The 19,858-nt window shown below is 33.8% G+C and overlaps 1 protein-coding gene across 1 annotated transcript in view; it reads right to left on the bottom strand.

The window, feature by feature from the left end:
* LOC134283845 (sushi, von Willebrand factor type A, EGF and pentraxin domain-containing protein 1-like) overlaps positions 1-19,858 on the bottom strand; it is an 82,307-nt gene that overhangs the window by 55,548 nt on the left and 6,901 nt on the right. Inside the window, exons 3-5 of the mRNA XM_062766363.1 lie at positions 15,431-15,575; positions 13,269-13,625; positions 9,474-9,565 (exon numbers count right to left, since the gene is read on the bottom strand). Of these exons, the coding sequence (XP_062622347.1) occupies positions 9,474-9,565; positions 13,269-13,625; positions 15,431-15,575 (594 nt within the window). The remainder of the gene's footprint in view (positions 1-9,473; positions 9,566-13,268; positions 13,626-15,430; positions 15,576-19,858) is intronic.

Below are 19,858 nucleotides of genomic sequence, written 5' to 3' on the forward strand. Positions count from 1 at the left end.
CAAACATGGGAGAGGGTTCAATATATTATGATCATGAAATATTGTTCTCTACTTTTTAAATTAAAACATACCCGGTAATAAATACTTTGAAGTCATGTTTTATCCTTTCTCCCTTTTTCTAGAGTTGAGTCTCTAAATGGGGGTTCAATATAATATTTGAACCCCTAATCTTTCAAGAGAGAATAGGATATCATTTTGTTACGGGGTTCAAAATTTTATGGCCATAAGACTATAATATACTAAACACCAGTTTCAAAATATTCTGGCCATAATATTTTGAACCCCAGGTTCAATATTTCCATATAGGGTCTCAATATTTTGCAATGGTATTTTGAACCCAAGTTCAAATATTGCAGGGTTCAATATTATTTATGATACTGAGGGTGTAGCCTATAAGGTAAAGCTTATCTTAGCTTTGTCGAAAGTCAAAATAGTCATGATACCAGAGACAGATAGGGTAGACAGACATCTCAGCCCATGGGCCAATCTAAAAGACACCTTGACCCAAACAAAATTTGTTATAAACTAGAACTGTCCAAACGGGACAAAATACCCTCGCTGGGTTTTTCAGAAGTAAGTTTTTCCATAATATAGATATGTATCACACACGAAGTATGAAATTTTTCTTCCAGTGACCTTGAAATTCCCCAAATGACCTTGGGTCAAGGTCATGACACACCCTTGGGTCATGGGCAATCTTTGCATGAAATGAGAACCTACCAAGTTTATCTATAAGAAAGATATGGACCGGACACGAACTATGAAATTTTTCTTCCTGTGACCTTGAAGTTCCCCAAATGACCTTGAGTCAAGGTCATTACACACCCTTAGGTCATGGGCAATCTTTGTGTGGAGTAGTAGATTCTAATGTCCCTCTGTAAGAAAGATATGGACCGGACACGTTTGCACAGACAGACGGACAGCTAGACAGACAGACAGACGGACAGCTAGACAGACGGACAAGGTGATTCCTTTATACCACCCCAATAGCAACCCTTCGTTTGGGGGGGGGTATAAAATATAATTATCCAGTATCTGGATTGATATTTTCAATAATAACAAGCATTCTGAGAGTATTGCATAAGCAATACATGTCCCCTACCGGGTTCCACTTTTTCTTTAAGATGTCATTTTATAATATGCAAAAGTTATGTCCAAGCCAAAACTGCATGATTTTTAGGTTGTGAATGCCTTAAACCTAATAAAATAATCCACATTAAGACGAAAATTCAACTCATTTTCCACTGTCTTTTTCTCATTTCATATTTATGTCGACCATTGGAAGTTAGCGCAGCACGAACCCAATCTTAACTAGAAAACTGACCAGTCAGCAAGGGCCCCGCCATGGGGTAGAATTAATAGGTCGCAGCTTACGGAATGATTAAAAAATGTACGAAGCAACTGTATTCTTAAAATTTCAAGATAATTCTTGAATATTCAAAAACCTGAAAATAATATCCTTGTATTTACATTAGACAGTAAAGAACAATTTAACATTGAATGTATATTTAAACAATTATGAGGCTTGTGTTATATAAAATGCCAGCCTTCAATGAATGCAGATATCATGAAGGCTTGACCTTAACTTCAAACAAACAACAGTTGCAGACAAAGGTTTTCATTAATCTAAGACAGATAAAGAAAAGCCTACTACTTTCCTGCAGCAGGCTAGATAATTAATCCCAAGGGAGTAATTGACTACCTCTCTCATCATTTTCTTCTAAAGTTAAAATAAGAACTTTTTCAGTGTTAATGATAGAATGGGTTTTTCATACAATTATCCTAAAAATTAATAATATTCTTAAATTAACATAAAGTGAAAAAAGCAAATTAAAAAAATCTTCTTTAATCTATTTTTTGTTATTAGAATTCAATGAAATCATAACTATTAAACAAAAATAAATTATAAAAATTTGAATCCACATTTCAGAGTGTTCATAGCATTCCAAATTGACTTAACTTCAAAACAAACTTATTTGTAGACAGAGGTGGTAATTCATCTCAATTTGACAGATAAAGATAATGCTCTGCATTTTCTTCAGGAGGAAAGCTAATTAATCCCAAGGGACTCATAGAAACATTCAATTTACAATGGGAACATCTTCAGCAGTTATCTCTCTTTGCCAATGCTTTGGTATAAAGAGTTAAAGAATCTACCCCACCACCCAAGCTCCAAACCAGGGGACATAGAGAACAAAACTTAGCATCAAAATATGTATTTCTGCCTACTGAACTACCATACCAAATTTGAACATGATTGGGCAACCATAAAAAAAGTTGTCCATTCATTCTTATGCATAGATTAAGAATCTACCCCACCACCCCAGCTCCAAACCAGAAGACATAGAGAACCAAACTTAGCATCAAAATATGTATTTCTGCCTACTGAACTACCATACCAAATTTGAAGATGATTGGGCAACCATAAAAAAAGTTATTGGTAAAAAACAGAAAATTTGTGGACGGAAGAGTGACAGACGGACAGACAGACAGACAGACAGACGGACGGACGGACAGACAGAGTGATTACTATAGGGCACCCGCAAATTCTTGCGGGGCCCTAATTAAACGAATGTGAAAAATTCAAAATGCCATAATTCTGTCAAAAATCAATGAAGCGAGGTGAAATTCAAACTTGATCTGTAACTCATCAAGATACACTCACATACCAAAATTCAGCTCAATAACTGCAAGCGCTTAGAAAAAAAGTGTGGAAAACCAAGTGGGACAGACTGACAGACAGACGGGGACAGAAGGACAGCTAGACAGACAGACGGACACCAGACAAAATGTGATCAGAAAAGCTCACTTGAGCCTTCAGCTCAGGTGAGCTAAAAAGTAGGTCACCATGACCTATTTTTAAGTTAACATGATGTGAAGTCCTAAGATGCATCAACTTACAAGATTTGATGATCCTAGTCTGTACAGTAAGCAAAATACATGTATAAATGTTTTTATTAAAGCCCGAGATAATAAGCACCGCCTTCAGATTTACCTGGTTTGTATTCCCCTGTCAATCAAATGAATTAAGGTCCATCATTGGGTACTTGAAATTGATTAACAGTTAGCTACTAGTCCCTGTGTATATCTCTTTCACCTTGTTTGACACGCGTGGCCACCATTAAACTAACTTTCGGTCCTCTGATGTTTTCCACTAAATTACCATCGCAATAAGGAATCCATTTTGATGCAAACAATTTCAGCTTGATTATAATTAATTACATGTAATTATCTGTATTGCAAACATGTCATTAAAAATTATTTTTTTTATCTCATTGTATTTCAATAAAATAAATCAAGACTGTGTATATTTTTTACTAATGAAAATTGCATAGGTGAATGAAATCTTGTTTTCACTTGTAAAAATTAAGAATTATTCTTGTTTTGAGACGCGGCAAAAAATTACGATGAAAATGAAGGAGAAAATAATTAAGCTGGTAACACTGCAATGGATAACTAAGGATGAAAACAAAATATATGCTAAGTAACAACTTCGCCTGGACAAGTACTAAAGTATTATAAGAGTTTCTTTCTTTTCTTTTCCTTTTTATAACCGAACATTTCTTCTTTCGTGGGTTGTTACCTCCGTTCAAGGTCACAGGTGTTAAAAATAATTTTGAATACATATGTTAGCATTAATTTAATATTTTGTTTAAAGTTGTAATATTATTATCAAAATTTACTTAAAATACACACATACTTGTATGTAATTTTAACTTTACAAAACCATTGTTATCACGAATTTTTCACTCAATAGGATACAGAATGTACATTTGCTAAAAAAAGGACGCGACTTTTTATACAAACGGCAAGTAACTGTTACTACTGGACCGTGATCGAAGCTCTAATTGCCACTATATATACAATAATTATGAATAGTTTTTAAGATTTTGAAAGGGACAGACAAGGACGAGTATTTTACTTTTGAAATTATACCTGTATTTCATAATGATTTTTTTTTTTTTCTTACAACGAACTCAAGTCGTTGCTGCTGTACATGTGACGTACAACATACCGTAGATTTTTTTTAAACAAAAAGTCGGCCTGCGAGATTTCTGCGTGTTTGATATTAGATGTGAGACTGAAATTACGAATTTTTACAATTATCATTAATTACTATTGATATATTTTTATTTACGATGTCGAATTCTACTAATTTTATGATGAACAGTAGGCCATCAAGGTGTGCAGGCAATACCCATGGACTTCCTGTGTAAACGTTAACCGTTTGTGTATAGTGATTAGTGCTTCCCACGGTCTGCACGACCGTCAATGCCTCAGGGTGCCACGCATGTAAAATTTAGTCCCTCCCCTTACCTGAGAAAACCGTATGGTCAAAAATCTCGGCCTTTAAGTGTAAATGCCCTTTGCCCCAGGGTACCGTATATACTCGCCTATAAATTGGTCCGTCTATAAGTCGGTTGTATTTAATGAGTTTATAGATCATAGGGACTGACCTCATACAATACCATTCATTTTGTAGCTCGCCTATAAGTCAGACATAGAGTTTTGGGTCAGAAATTAATTCCCAAAAATTCGACTTATACGTCAGTCCAAATTTTCAGTCTCTACCCATCTCGCTGAGATTATGTGTGCATATGTAAACCGCCAGATCTTCCATACAACCCGGCGAAAAAACCACTGGACAGTAATGTATTAATGTAGGTCCACAAATAATATCCTTCCACACATCAGTTAAAGTTCGATAGTTATTTAAATTATTTTTTAAAACCAAAATGTCGATAAAAACTAACATGCATGATATTGCAGGTAACAAATACACGTGGTGACATTAGTTATGCATATGTAATCAAAACCCATGGCCCACATGTTTTGATTGATGAAACATGTAGTGTTGGCTATCAAAAAGCTTTTTAACAAATACAGGTTATTATCTGCTGGTTTGAATTAAAGTAAAGCGTGATAATTAATTTAAATAATTGAATGACAAGTACTACTTTTAATTACAGAAATTACCATGTTCTGCACGTACATACCTATACAAACCTATCGTAGTCTATTCTCAAATTTCCAAACAAAACATGGAGATTATTGAAAATTTATTCAATGTTTCTTGAATTTGTGGATTTATCAAAACGGTGAATATAGCGAATATTACTACTGCGAGTTACTTTCCCCTCTACAGTATTCAGTAACTTTTTTCAATATTTTATTTTGAATCACTGGGACATATTCTGAAATCGGAAAAAAAACTATATATTTCACAATGAATATTTGCTTGGGCCGAGGTGTCATATAGATTGGCCAACCTGTCTTAAATCTTGGGTCAACCTGTCTGAGCCAGGTGTCATTGGGCCGAGATGTGGCATTCACAGATAGATGTTGGATAAACTTCAATCAGTAAAATTAACTAGAAACTCTTGTTGCTACAGCAACAAAGAAGGTCTTCCGTTCTCCTCTATTTATCTGTATGCAGGATGTTTTTTTTCTATTTTAAAAAAGACAGACATATAATAAACTAATAGACTAATTGTTCAGTGAACAATTATCGGCCTTTCTACCCTTTTAAGCATTTCAATATCATTTTGGCTGAAAGAAGTAGAAAAAAGCAAGAAATAAATAAAACAGGGAAATTCTTATTTCTCTACTAGGATTTTAGATCGGGCTCGCAGTTGGTATAAATATACTCTAAACAGACTTCCTGGATTATACGAGTCGACTCGGGGACAACCATGATTTCCTTGATCACGCAAAGAGAGCACGTTCAAAACATTGTAACACGCTCCTAGGTGTATATATGAGCTTGAATGAGATTGTTTTCGAGTTAAATGTAAGGGGTAGGGTCTGATTAAAATTACGATATACCTAATAATATGAATAACATGCATTTGATCTGCGCATCAAGACGGAAGCGTAAGTGAAAACGTTGTGAAATGTCCCATGTGTACCTGCATCATATGTGCATTAAACATGTATTAAAGAGATGTTTGAAAATATCCGATTTGAGTTGTTTTATGTTTGAAATGGATGGCGATAAATTATTTAAGAGCATGTGAGAAACATGAGCGAGAGATGCAAGGCAGTTTGTAATTATGGAAAAGGAAAACAGAGAATCGGGTTCGGGTTTTAACATTCCTGACCGAAATAGGCATGAAATTCAATGTAAGTAGCATAAATAAAATTCCAAACATGTAATTCTAGATGGGAAACACAGGGAAGAAACGTGTATTTCTTTTTACTATGCTGAAAGTCGCTATTTCTTGGGATTTTGTTATTCTAGAAAAAAAAAATCAAATTTCAAATAAAATCAAGATTCATTCTATTAATATTAAATCGAAATAAAATTGAAATAAATTCCATACACTAAAGAAAGCAAGAGTACTTGGCATTAAAATGTCGTAATAGAGCAGGAGAATCGAATGATATTAACAAAAATGGCAGAAATAGCCAATACGGACTTTCATTAATTTTTATGCTCAGCAATAACAAAATTTCAGACCAAAAAAAAATGCAGATTTTGCCGATTTTCACTAGAATTTCATTATATTTTAGAGACTCACCTTAAAACACTCAGGACACTTTCTTTAAGGTCTCTTCTTGCTTTTACTCCGAATCTTATGTCGATATATCGTGTCGTTTGACTTGTAGACATTTTCTCTATACTGCTGTTGATTTTGGTTTTTTTTTTAAGAAAGGAGGGAGGGGGATATAAGCATTTGTTAGAGTAAGAGTTGCAAATACCTCAACGACATTAAACTTGATTGTGACCTTTGGGTCAATAGGGGGTCATTAATCAAGGTCAAGGTCATCCAAAAAAAGAGAGAGAGAGAGAGATAAACTTGAGATTAACACTTGAAACTGAATCTAGATAAACGTAATGAATATTTCTTTATTACTTTTTGAGTAAGGGGTCAAAGGTCAAGGTCAAAGGTCAAACATCAAACTCAAAGGTCAAGGTCATGTGGCATATATAAGCAATTTAAATACTTTTCCAATGACCTTGACCTTTTGACCTTTGGTGTTGTTTTATTTCTTATAATGGAAGTTTTCGTTGTTTTTATTTATTTTTGGTGGAGCTGACATATTTCAAAACTACTAATTAGATACAATAAACTAATGAAAAAAAAAATTAGAAAGAAAAAAGTTGGAATTTTCGATTTTTCAAATCACATCCTGTGATGACTGGAAGTGACGGCGGAGACATTTATCCCTATATCTGTTGTTCACTCTTCAAGGTTTATTATTCATATAAGTTAAGTGTCTTGATGTGTTACCATAACCAAGATCTGGCTATGTTAACTACTCAGTTTGAGGACAGGAAATCATGAGACCGGAAGTCAATTTTTAACAGATATTTGTAGTTACTCTACACATTTGCACTCTGAAGTACATGTTCTAAAATCATTTCAAATACTCTTTCTATAAAAGATATTTATGCGATAGTATGATACTCAATTTATGCAGTTTTTTTCTCATAACCGGAAGTTGTCGTTTTTGTTTCTGGTGGGACGGACATACATCAGAACAAACAATCAGATACAATAATGTGATGCCGAGAAGTATTCCAAAAAGAAAAGTTGAAATTTCTGATTTCTTTGATCACTTCCTGTGACGACCGGAAGTGACGGCGAACGATCTTAACCCTTATGAGTTTCCTTACTTATCAAGATCTATTACTCGTTTAAGTTTGGCGTCTCCATCTCTTACCGTTTCTGAGATCTCTTTGTGATAACTTCTCATATTAAGGACAGTAAATCAAGCGACCTGAAGTGAATTTTACAAAGATATTTGACGTTACTGAAGACATAAGCAGTCTATATAACATATCTAAAAATCAGTACAAATACTTTATGTATAAAAAATATTTATGGGAAAGAAAAATACTCAAATTATGTAGTTTTTCTCTTATAACCGGAAGTTGTCGTTTTAGTTTCCGTTGGGACTGATATATTTCAAAAATACAAATAAGATGTTATAATGTGATGCAAAAAAAGTTTCATGAAAGAAAAGTTAAAAATTTTGATTTTTTGGATCACTTCCTGTGACGACCGGAAGTGACGGCTGACGATCTTATCCCAACTGAATTTGCCTACTTATCAAGATCTACCACTTATATAAGTTTGGTGTCTTAATCTCTTACCGTTTACGAGATCTAGCTGTGATAACTTCTAATTTTGAGGACAGGAAATCACGCGACCGGAAGTGAATTTTAAAAAGATATTTGACGTTACTGAAGACATTTGTAGTCTCAATACAATATCCAAAAATCATTACAAATACTTTATCTATAAAAAACATTTATGGGAAAGAAAAATACTCAAAATATGCAGTTTTTCTCTTATAACCGGATGTTGTCGTTTTTTGTTTCCGGTGGGACTGACATATTTCGAAACTACAAATAAAATGCTATAATGTGATGCAAAAAAAGTTTCAATAAAAAAAAGTTGAAAATTTCGATTTCTTGGATCACTTCCTGTGACGACCGGAAGTGACGCCAGACGATGTTAACCCAATTGGGCTCGCCTACTTATCCAGTGTGCGAAACTAACTTCAAAGTCCTATAGACTTTCGGTCCATAGACATTTCATTTTCTATAGACCGCAGCAACTTCCTATGGACCGAAATTTAGAATACTACATTCAATGCTAAAATATTGAAATTAAAATAAATAATACATGAAAACTTGTTCATACATAGTTTAATTATATTCTCTTTCAATCTACCTTCCGCTTAATAATAATTCCCGGGCATGCACCCTCAACATACTTTAAACGGTCGTCGAAGGACATGTTTCTTCTGCACTGTTTTGGTGTCCGCGGCCATTAAGTAATCACAACTTAACCTCCCCTCAAATTAAAAATAAAATATTCCGATTCAAATTATTTCTGCATACATCGTGGAACAAACTATTATAACTAAGGGGTCAACGGAATACATCAGTGTAAAACAGACGTTTTATTTAAACTGGTCCTCTTTTTTGTGGTTTGTTTATTAGAGACAAAAGGGAACCAGTTTCTTACTCAGAATTCCTATAGACAAGTCGGTCTATTAATATTTCGATCGGTATAGACCGACTAGATTTTCTATAGACATTGTCTACCGGTCCACCGTTAATTTCGCACACTGCTTATCAAGACCTATTATTCATTTAAGTTTGGTGTCTTAATCTCTTACCGTTTCTGAGATATGACTATGACAAAATATTTCTGAAAAAAACGGAAATCGGACAAATCTGACGACAGGAAGTGAATTTTGAAAAAATGAAAAAAACGTCTGAGCGTATTTTGGTTCTCTATCATCCCTGAAAATTTCAAGAAAATCCGTCCAGCCATCGCTGAGAAATCCGTCTTACAAGAAAAGGGGAAAAAAATAATAATAATAATAATAATAATAATAAAAAGAAACAGTACAATCTCTATAAGGTCTTCCGTCTGAAACGGAAGACCTTAATTAGCTCATAATATTCTGTAGGAAATACATCTGACAAATTGTATGACTTTAAACACATGTACCTGCAGGACAGGCTGGACATTCCACCAGGCCTATAGAGTCATTCCCAAATGTACCAGCTGGACACAGGGAGCAATGAATACACCCAGGCTCCCTATTGGAGAATAAATGAACAATAAAATTATAAATATTACCAAATGTATACATAATAAGGTAGCAGAATCCTGATACCAAACACTGTGTTGAGGTCAGACGACACGTTCCTCAGTTATATGTTTTGTATCTCTTGGTATTATATAAAAAAATATTCATATATGTCATTCTCTTCTGATTTCTACATTGTTTTCAAAATGTTTTTAAATATAAGTACACCAACAGTCTTCACAACAATTCTTCTTCAGCACATGCCCTTCGGGCATGTATATCGATCATTTTAACCCAACCCATTGAAATTTATACATGCCCTACTCAAAATTCATTCATATAGCAGATATGATTGTGCAACAAAAAAATTAGTTTTTATATTAACCAGTGTTAACTATAAGGACAGTGTTTCTGCTTTTAAATTCTCTCCATCTTAATAAGTAGAAATTGTTTTCAGATTTTTAAATCAACTATGGCTTGCCTGTCTGCCATTTTTGTGCATGTTTTTGTTCTCAACTTTTTGACTCGCATGCTGGTCGTTTGTTGGCCGGTATAGCTGAACTGAATTTCAGAAATAGGATCATGACGGTAGTCCACTGCACGTGGCACACTTATTAATGATTACGACTGACATTTGACATGTCGTGCCGAGAATGTAAGGTAAGACGAACATAGACTGGCAATTCATCTTATGAGCAAGTTTACGCGAATAACTGGGGTACAACAGAAGAAATGGCAAGTAAATGGCCGGCTGGCAAATTTACTGGGTCCCGGGCATCGGGATCCCAGGTTATTTCGAAGACTGCACCAAAAATTGTGTTATAGGCCATTTAGAAGATTAGACTTATGGGTTGAAAAAGAAATATAACCCTATGGCATCTTGGCCAAATGCCTGGTAAGGTACCCTAATTTTTTGTGAGGATACTTGTTTAAGTACCTATACTTCGATGACAAATTCTGAGGAAAATTTTATATTTTGAGGAACGTGTCATCTGACCTTAATCAACTGAATTTATAGACACAAATACGACTGCATGATGCAAACAAGTCAAAGATATTATCTATAAAGGTCATATATTACTGGGAATCCAAAGTTTGTCTTATTTCTCTTACTTCCCAAGGGACATGTGCAAGGCCAAAAATTTTGCTTGGAACGTACTGCAAGTGTTTCAATACATGAACTGCCTTAATATTTTTCAGTGGTCGCATTATGAGGCAAAATGTATTTAAAACATAATTTTAGATTATTGCATTTCGTGTTATTACAATTTTTGCATTCAGGGATTAACTCACTATTTGGTTTTTTTATTTTGTGTTTTTATAATTTTTGCATCGAAGACAACGCAAACTGTAATAAATCAAATGTAATACAACAAAATATTATTAATTTTTGGGATTGTGTTCAGCATACAATATTATAAAATTGATTTAAACAGATAAGCATGGGAAAACTCACTTTACAAAATAGTTAGACAGAACTATGACATTACTAAATCAAAACAAATCTTTTTATACCCCCCGCTTGAAAAGTGGGAGGGTATATTATAATAATCGGTATGTCCGTCCGTCCGTCTTTTACGCTTTGGGGTACACATCTCTTATCCGCAACTTCTCTCATACCACTGAAGGAAATTTAATGAAACTTTCACAGAATTTTTATTACATATTGCTATTGTGCACCTCCTATTTTACTTTTTGATCTGACACATATTTTGGATTTTCCAGAGCAAAACATGGATACTGCCATTATATTCATATGGGAGGCAGGGGGTATTATTTAGTGAGCTCATTGCTCACAGTACCTCTAGTTTGTAACACTGTTTGTGATTTTTAATTAACTTTGATTGACATTGTCTATTTATAAATCAGTCTGTATTACAATCTAATCAATGATATTTTTAATTACCAAAGATTGACCATGTGGCCAAAAACCACTTGATATGCATGTACGGCATGCACTGTACATTGGTCAGGTTGGGGGGGAAATGTAAATCACTACAATGGTACTATAATAGTGGTACAGGTATATCACTATTATAGTGAGATTCCGCTATATTTTCAGCTGTTACAAAGTAACTCTCAATTTTATCAAATACATGCTTATGCTGTTTAAAGTGCAAGTGATGGTGAGTATAAAATTGGGCAATAATTGGCATCCTTACATAATATAAATTTTCTTTAATTCTCTGCCAATGCGTTTAATAATGTGAACACACTTTTTAAAATGAAAGTTACATTTTTAACATTTTTACTTTCTCCCCTCTTTTTGATTAATTATTCATTGAAAATATTCACTGACATGGTTTTCATCAGGAATTCTAATAAAGGTTGTGTTACCAGGCTATCACTATTGTGGGGAACGTATGACCTTATGAAAGACTCATCTGTGCATAATCGTTTGATCTTAATTAATCTTGCTACATCATTGCTTATTTACTTCTGTTGGAATATAAAACCCCGAAACAAGCTACATTTAATTATTTAATTTTCAAAACTTTTTTATACTACAGTGTATACATATGCCATAGAGATATTTTTGTGTTACATATTCTTTCACTGTCTGAACTTGTTTTTAAACTGTCATCACGGTCTTTCTTCATTACCCTGTATTTATGAGCCTGGCTCTCTCTTCTGAGTACTTTGATTCTGCTTAATTTTGATGTAAAATGTAACAATGCAAAATGCTATAATCCAAAAATTATATAATTACTTTTTGCATTATTATATTTTGCTTTTTTTTACACTTGAGTTACCTATCCTTCAAACATTACATCGTACAATTCAAATATTTATTACATGTGTAATTAATTTTCTTTTACGATTTTATCAAATGTATAATATGAATAGGTCTTTTTTTGATAATTTCACATACTTACAAATCTATCTAATGGTTTTTACCATATGTGCAACTTGAAAAATATGTTGAAAGGCCTACATTGTGCGTTGAGGCGACGCAAAATGTAATAAAGCAAAATGCAATAGCCCCAGTTTATTACATTTTGTGTTGTTATTACGTACATTTTGTGTTGTAACAAACATAGTTCAGGTAGTCGATTTTACAAGCAATATGGAGATGTTCAAAACAAGAGTGAACAAAGCTTTCCAAATAAATGAGCTGATAAAATGATTCTTTTTGTGCATAAATATCAGGCAGTGGAATTGCTGGTCGGAATTAAATTTAACCCTGTTAATGCCTAATTATATTACAGTGGACCTTCTGATATCTGGATGCTTCAGTATCTGGACGATTTCATATCATGGGAACAGAATTTATTTTACATTATTTGTCTTGTTTAACTGGTGATTCAGGTGTCCTTATGCTTTACATATCCTTACAAATTGACTAGGAACCAAAGCGTCCGGATAAACAAGGCTCCACTTTATTCAACTGATATTTTTTAAGATATGCTTTATATCCTCAATTCCTTAATTAAGTAGAAGAAACATTCTTTTTGGGGGGAATTAGAATGTCATATTTACTTGACAAAACATCTCATATATCACTTATGATTTTCCCATGGGTTCCACCATTACTTGTCTAATACACTGCCTGGTATTTGATAACATCTATTTTTAATAGTCCTCTAACGGTCAAATTTGCTTTTGCATAGTACCAAATCAAGGGAACATGGGAGGTAAGAGAAGCAAGACAGTGTGATCATGGGATTCCGACAAAACACACAAGTTAATTTGTTTAAATTTCTGTTACACACCTGCAGTATGTATTTTTATCACATGGATTGCAGCTGCTACTCCTATTATCTTCCTGATACTGTCCAGAAGGACACTTCTCACAAATACGCTGACCAGTCTGGTTCTGGAAGAAACCTGGAGAACAATCCTCACAATGCGCCTGCCCTTGGTGATTCTGATATGTTCCCTCTGAGCAATTTTTGCACTCACTCTGTCCTTCCTGATTTTGGTACTGTCCTAATGGACACTGGCTGCACACTGGTTGTCCAGTCTTATTCTGGAAGGATCCAAGAGGGCATGGATCACAAACTGCCAACCCTGTCTCATTGGCAAAAAATCCAATCTTACATGCTGTACAATCTGTAGAACCGGTCTTACTACAAATAGAAATCCATTTATTATTCCAGCCCTTTTTGGGTACACTGTATACTGTTTGCGTAATGTGAAATCACTCATTTTCGTGTGGGTTTAATTTTCGTTGTTTTAATAAGTCATAGAGAAAATTTATAAATTATGATTTCTGACCACCACAAAATTTAATATTTCTTATTTTTTACTAATATACATGCCCATTATGCATAAATTATCCTACGTTTCCTACTATCGTTGATGTCCTTAGTATACTCTACTAACTAGGCAGTTGTGAAATAAAATTGTAACTTTTGATTTTAAGAATGTAAACTAATGTATTATTATATTTAAATTACACAAGGCCTCCCATGTCAATTTTAATAGTCCCCGCTGACTGCCGTCAAACATAATGACAGCCGCATGAGATTTACTCACATGTTATGCCTACTTAGCTTCTGAACTATGGCTTGGCGAAATTTATGTTCCAGTAGAAAGATCAAGAAATTAACTAACTTTCAAAGACTTATCACAGAGAAAACAAAATGGACAGGAAATATTAATATCGTATAAGGGGTATTTTTTACCTGCTGCTAATTTTTACTAATTTTTATGAGTTTTATAAATCCGTAAAATTTTAAACACGTAAAATTTCACAGAAGTAAAAATACTCCTGGCCTGAATTTTCAACATCGTATGTATTAAAGCATCGGCTATAATTGTCATTTCAGTACCTATAGGCTAAAATTAGTACTGTTGGTATTTTTAGCACTTTAAAATTGATCATCAGGCCATCCTTAAAAAAATGTTTGTTTGGAATTGCCGCCTAAGGGGTTTTAGACCCAGGAGGGAGGGAGGGAAATTATTTTTTTTAAATACATTTTCTGACTCTTAAAAAAAAGTTTCTACCATCAACAAAAAACTCCCTAATTTTACATAGATCTGACACTATATTTCAGTGTTTTGTATGGTGCATGTGATGCATGTAATAGGCAAAAAAATTGATTAAATAAAAAAAAAATTCTTCCTACTTTTGGTCAATAAAATTTTTTCAGGAGGGGGGCATTTCATTGAGGAGGGAGGCAATTCCAAACAAACTATAATTTTATTTTGGCCTCAATTAGACGTATCAAACAAGTTAATCTTAATTAATGCATAAGGTATACAAACATCGTCAATTACCTGCTTATACTTTTACAAGACGCATAATTTCTGACAATGATTTAATTATTACAGATCTTCAAATTATACCCGTTTTTCAAAGTCTTTGACCCTTTTTTCTGTTTTGTTTGCATTTAAAAAAAGTTACAGTACTTTTTAACACACTAAAATAGTGTCAACTAAATGATGATGGTTTGAGTTGTCTCTCTTTATATTTTCGGTAAAATAAAGACGGGCACATGGTGCTCATCAATAATGATAGACTTAGCAACTTAATTGTGTTTTTAATGCAAAAAAAAAACCAGGAATCTAATTAACAACGGCACATGAAATATAAGGTAATTCAATGAACAAACCTATCATAATTTAATAAATCCACATTCAATATCACGAGAATAATACTTTGATTTTTACATTGGGTTTTCCAGACACATTAAGTCTATTTGTATGTAAAAGCATTCAAAATGCTAAAACATTGATCTGGAATTTCACCTTCTATGATTTTAATTTTTATGAACATGCTCAATCGTAAAAAATAAACACATAAAAATTTAAATCCCCTTATTTCAGCCAAAATTCGTAAAAATTTACAGCAGTAAAAATAACCCGTTGTACGGTACATCAATAAATCAAGATGTATTCATTTATTTAAGTTATTTAACATCTCACATACTTTGTATAGAATCCTTTCCGACAGGGAAAACAACTGATTTGAGCTGAATTGTTCTGGTAATACCCCTTATTGCATTCTTGACAGAAAGTCTGATTATGACATTGGCCTCTAGATGCTGTGGGACAACAGGCACATTCTTCAACAGCTGAGAAAGGAAAAATGGCCACTTACTTAGCTGTAACACTCAAAATTCCATATTGGACAGGTCCAGTCCAAAGACTATTTCTACCTATGTAGCTATTAATAGCTACGTAGGCATTTAAAGCTACCCAAAGTAGCTATTTTTACCTACTTTCTGCTTTACTTGCATTTTGTGGTCAAACGCAGGAACGGCGCAACATGGTGAGCACTGAATTTATTGATACAGTCACACTGATGATGGATTTGACAAAAATTTGGCCAAAAAATGATTACTTCGTATATTATCAATTTTGCATAGAAAGTAATGTAAAATTGCCCATTCAGGAAGTAATCGTTTTTTGGTCAAAATTTTGTCGTATTCATCATTAGTGTGACTGTATCAAAAAATATGGTATTTACCATGTTGCGCCGTTCAGTCCTTTGGCCACGAAATGTAGATAATACAAAAAGCAGGTAAAAATAGCTACTTTGGGTAGCTTTAAATACCTACATAGCTATTAATAGCTACGTAGGTAGAAATAGTCTTTGGACTGGGCCTGTTGGATACTCACACAATGTTACATTTGTTTGCATGCATGTATACATAATCCTTTTGATTACTGAAATCATAAAAAATACATGATTGTACATTATGACGTACAATGAAAATTGCAAGTGGGCAATAATGTACACATTTTAAAATTTAGGCATTGTATGCATGTTATACTTTAATTCTACAATCTGACATATAGTCATATACATTAAAAAGTTTGCACAGTATGAACTTGTACCTGCATATACTTTAGAATCTCTGTCACGGTATCACAGTGAAAGTCCTTGAAGAATTTAAGAGGCAATCCACCGAAAAACCAGGCAGTATTTTATAAATAGGCTGTACATCGAATATGAGATGAATATTTGATATTTTATTGAAAAAAATATCAATGTGGTCCAAATGGTATAATGAAATAAAAATTTTGTTTGAAAATTGCTTACTTAGTAAAATATATCCTTTATTTTCATTTTCTTGAATTCCCCAGTATATAAACCATTGAATTAAGGTCAGAATCAAAGAACTGTAATTTCCAATACATTTTTAACAGGACTACAATTCACACTGAACTAAATCTAGTTCTAAATCTTAATCTTTCTGTTTCAAAAATAAAATCCATGGGAAAAACACTTTTGATAGTAGTTTTCTGGCAAAATACATATACGTTTTTATAAAATTTTGCGATGCAAGAGTTATCTCTGTGGCATCGGTAAATCTGCTAAACACCTTACTATCAGAATCCTAATGAATAAACTTATATAATGTACAAAGTTATGATGAGGAAGGATGCCTCTTCCAAATTTGTGAATTTCATGGCCCCTGGCCAGTCAGGGGTTTTTGTGTAAGGAGGGAACTCATTGGATTATGTAGTGAAAAATGCATGAATTCTTTAAAAATCTTCTTCTTTGCTCCTGGGTGTTACACAAACTAACTAAGTATATAGTTGTGATATCATGAGCAAGAGAGTTTCTTCCAAAATTGTGAATTTTATGGCCCCAGGGTCAGGGGTTCTGGTGTTAGGGTGGGGCTCTATTCATTATATAGTGAAAATTATAACATTGATTCTTCAAAAATCTTCTTCTCTGCTCCTGGATATTAAACCAATAAACTATATACATAGTTATGATGAAGAAGGATGCCTCTTTCAAAACTGTGCATTTCATGGCCCCTGGGTCAGGTGTTTTTAGTGTTAGGGTGGGGCTGTAATAATTATATATAGTGAAAATGCATGAATTCTTTGAAACTCTTTTTCGTCACTCCTAGGTATTATGCCAATGATCTTAGTATATATATTTATGACAAAGAAAGGTAGAAAGGTGCATCAGTAGCAAAGTGGTTATAATTTCATGTTCTCTGGGTCAGGGATATTTGGGGGGGGGGGGGGGTACATAGTCTGAAGATAAATTAATCAACCATTCATAATGAAATAAAATTTATGATAACATTTCCAAAATTTTGAAATATGTGGCCCCATGCAGGGTCAGTGGTTCCTTGCAGTCTGTGCTGTACGTGCCATTTACACACGATGCACAAAAATGTGACTTTTTAACTGCATTATGATATAAAACCTTTCCACCCAAGAATAGTACTGTACAGTATGGACAAGCGATGTAATTTTTTAGTTGTTAATAAATATATGATACTTTTTTAATGAAGATTACAATTTTTTCCTAGACTAATCCATTTCTTAACAACTCGTTTAAAGTTTGACATTAGGGAAAATTTGGTCGAACAAAGTTGTGTCATGAAAAATGAGACTATTTAAAGCACAATATCAATATAACTGGTTAATTAAAATGATGAAGGAACAACATAAGTAATCATCTTTTTTAAATGCTCTCAATGATGATGCAGTGTTTGTTTAAATATGATCAAATTAATATACAAAATGTTTAGAGATTTCAGGATTTAAGATAATTGGTGAAAACATTTTATTAATTTTATCAGGGGCTTGTTCAACAATTGCATCTGCATGCAAAAGTTGTATTATTATTGTTTATGTCAATTATTTTAGTCTTCATGAAAATTCATGAACATTCATTACCATGAACTTACACATTTTTTTCTGTCTTTTAAAACTGAAAATTACCAATATTGATATATATTCATCATTTGTTCAGGAACTACATTTTATGAATATATTCATGAATAAAGTTCATGAACCATCTTTATGAACCAGTCATGAACCATTTGTGAACACATCATGAATGTTCATGAACGATTCATAAAAGTTCCTGAAATCATGAATTTCATCTCGCAGGGGTGGTCACCTGGGTATAATACAACAAGAACTATGCATGCTAACTCAAGATTCCTGCCTACATTTTGCACCCATGTAATTATGGAAACACTGTCTAGTTAGTATAGTATGCCAGGGCATCAACGATAGTGGGAAACATAGGATAATTTGCATAACGGGTATTTAGATCATTGGCATAATACCCAGGGGCAAAGGAAAAGATTTTCAAAGAATTCATGCAGTTTCACTATATAAACATTAGAGCCCCACCCTAACACAAGAAGACCTGACTCAGGGGGCCTGAAATTCGCAGTTTTGAAAGAGGCATCCTTCCTTATCATAATTAAGCCCCATCCTATCACGAGAACCCCTGAACCCAGGGCCATGAAATTCACAATTTTTGAACAGGCACTCTTGGTCATCATATAACTATATACTTGGTTTGTTTGTTTAATACCCTGGTGAGGAGCAGAGGAAAATATTTTCAAAGAAATAGTTCATTTTCACTATATAATCTATATATAGCCCCACCCTAACACCATACAGAACCCCTAGCTGCAGAACTGTAGCTCTTTGATTGAGAAAAATCGGACAGATTAAGCAGAGAGCTTCAAATCCAAGCGTTGTAAAAACCTTCTATTTACGCTGATTTTTTGTCGCTCACTGTGGGTATTTTTTCATGTATTTTATACTTTCCCCAGCTTTGAAAATAATTTTAAATGGTATTTTATAGTGTTGGCAAATCGGACGATTTTTAGTAACCGATTACTCGTTTCATCTTCCGATCGAGTACCCCGTTACTCGGATGATTTTATGCAATAGTTTCCGTATTTATTATTAATCTCATCCTTTTACTTTTTGGTAGAAATAAACAACAAATGTAAGATCGGCTATATGAACTTAATTTACAAATATAAACTCAAACAAGAGGCCCATGGGCCACATCGCTCACCTGAGAAGCTTTGACCATTTTGTTCTTTACCAGATTTCCCCCTTGTTATACATAATGCATCCCCACCCTACCCCACTGATCATAATTTAGACATTTTGAAATCTACACTACCCCATGATCCTTCCATGGGCACATATGTTTCAGCTTTTTTGGCCCAGTGGTTCCTGAGAAGAAGATTTTCAAAGATTTTTCCTATATATTTCTATGTAAAACTTTGATTCCCTATAATGGCCCTGCCCTTCCCCCGGGGGTCATGATTCCTATAATTTAGAATCTACACTACCCCAGAATGCTTCTACATAAGCTTCACTTTTTCTGGCCCAGTGGTTCTTGAGAAGAAGATTTTCAAAGATTTTTCCTATATATTTCTATATAAAACTTTGATTCCCCATTGTGGCCCGGCCCTTCCCCCCGGGGTCATTATTTGAACAATTTAGAATCTACATTATACCAGGATGCTTCCACATAAGTTTCAGCTTTTCTGGCCCAGTGGTTCTTGAGAAGAAGATTTTCAAAGATTTTTCCTTTATATTTCTATGTAAAACTTTGATACCCCATTGTGGC

The sequence above is a fragment of the Saccostrea cucullata genome, unplaced genomic scaffold (genome assembly GCF_032062105.1).
Source record: "Saccostrea cucullata isolate Sc308-1 unplaced genomic scaffold, CSIRO_AGI_Scuc_v1 ctg146, whole genome shotgun sequence".
NCBI lineage: Eukaryota > Metazoa > Mollusca > Bivalvia > Ostreida > Ostreidae > Saccostrea > Saccostrea cuccullata.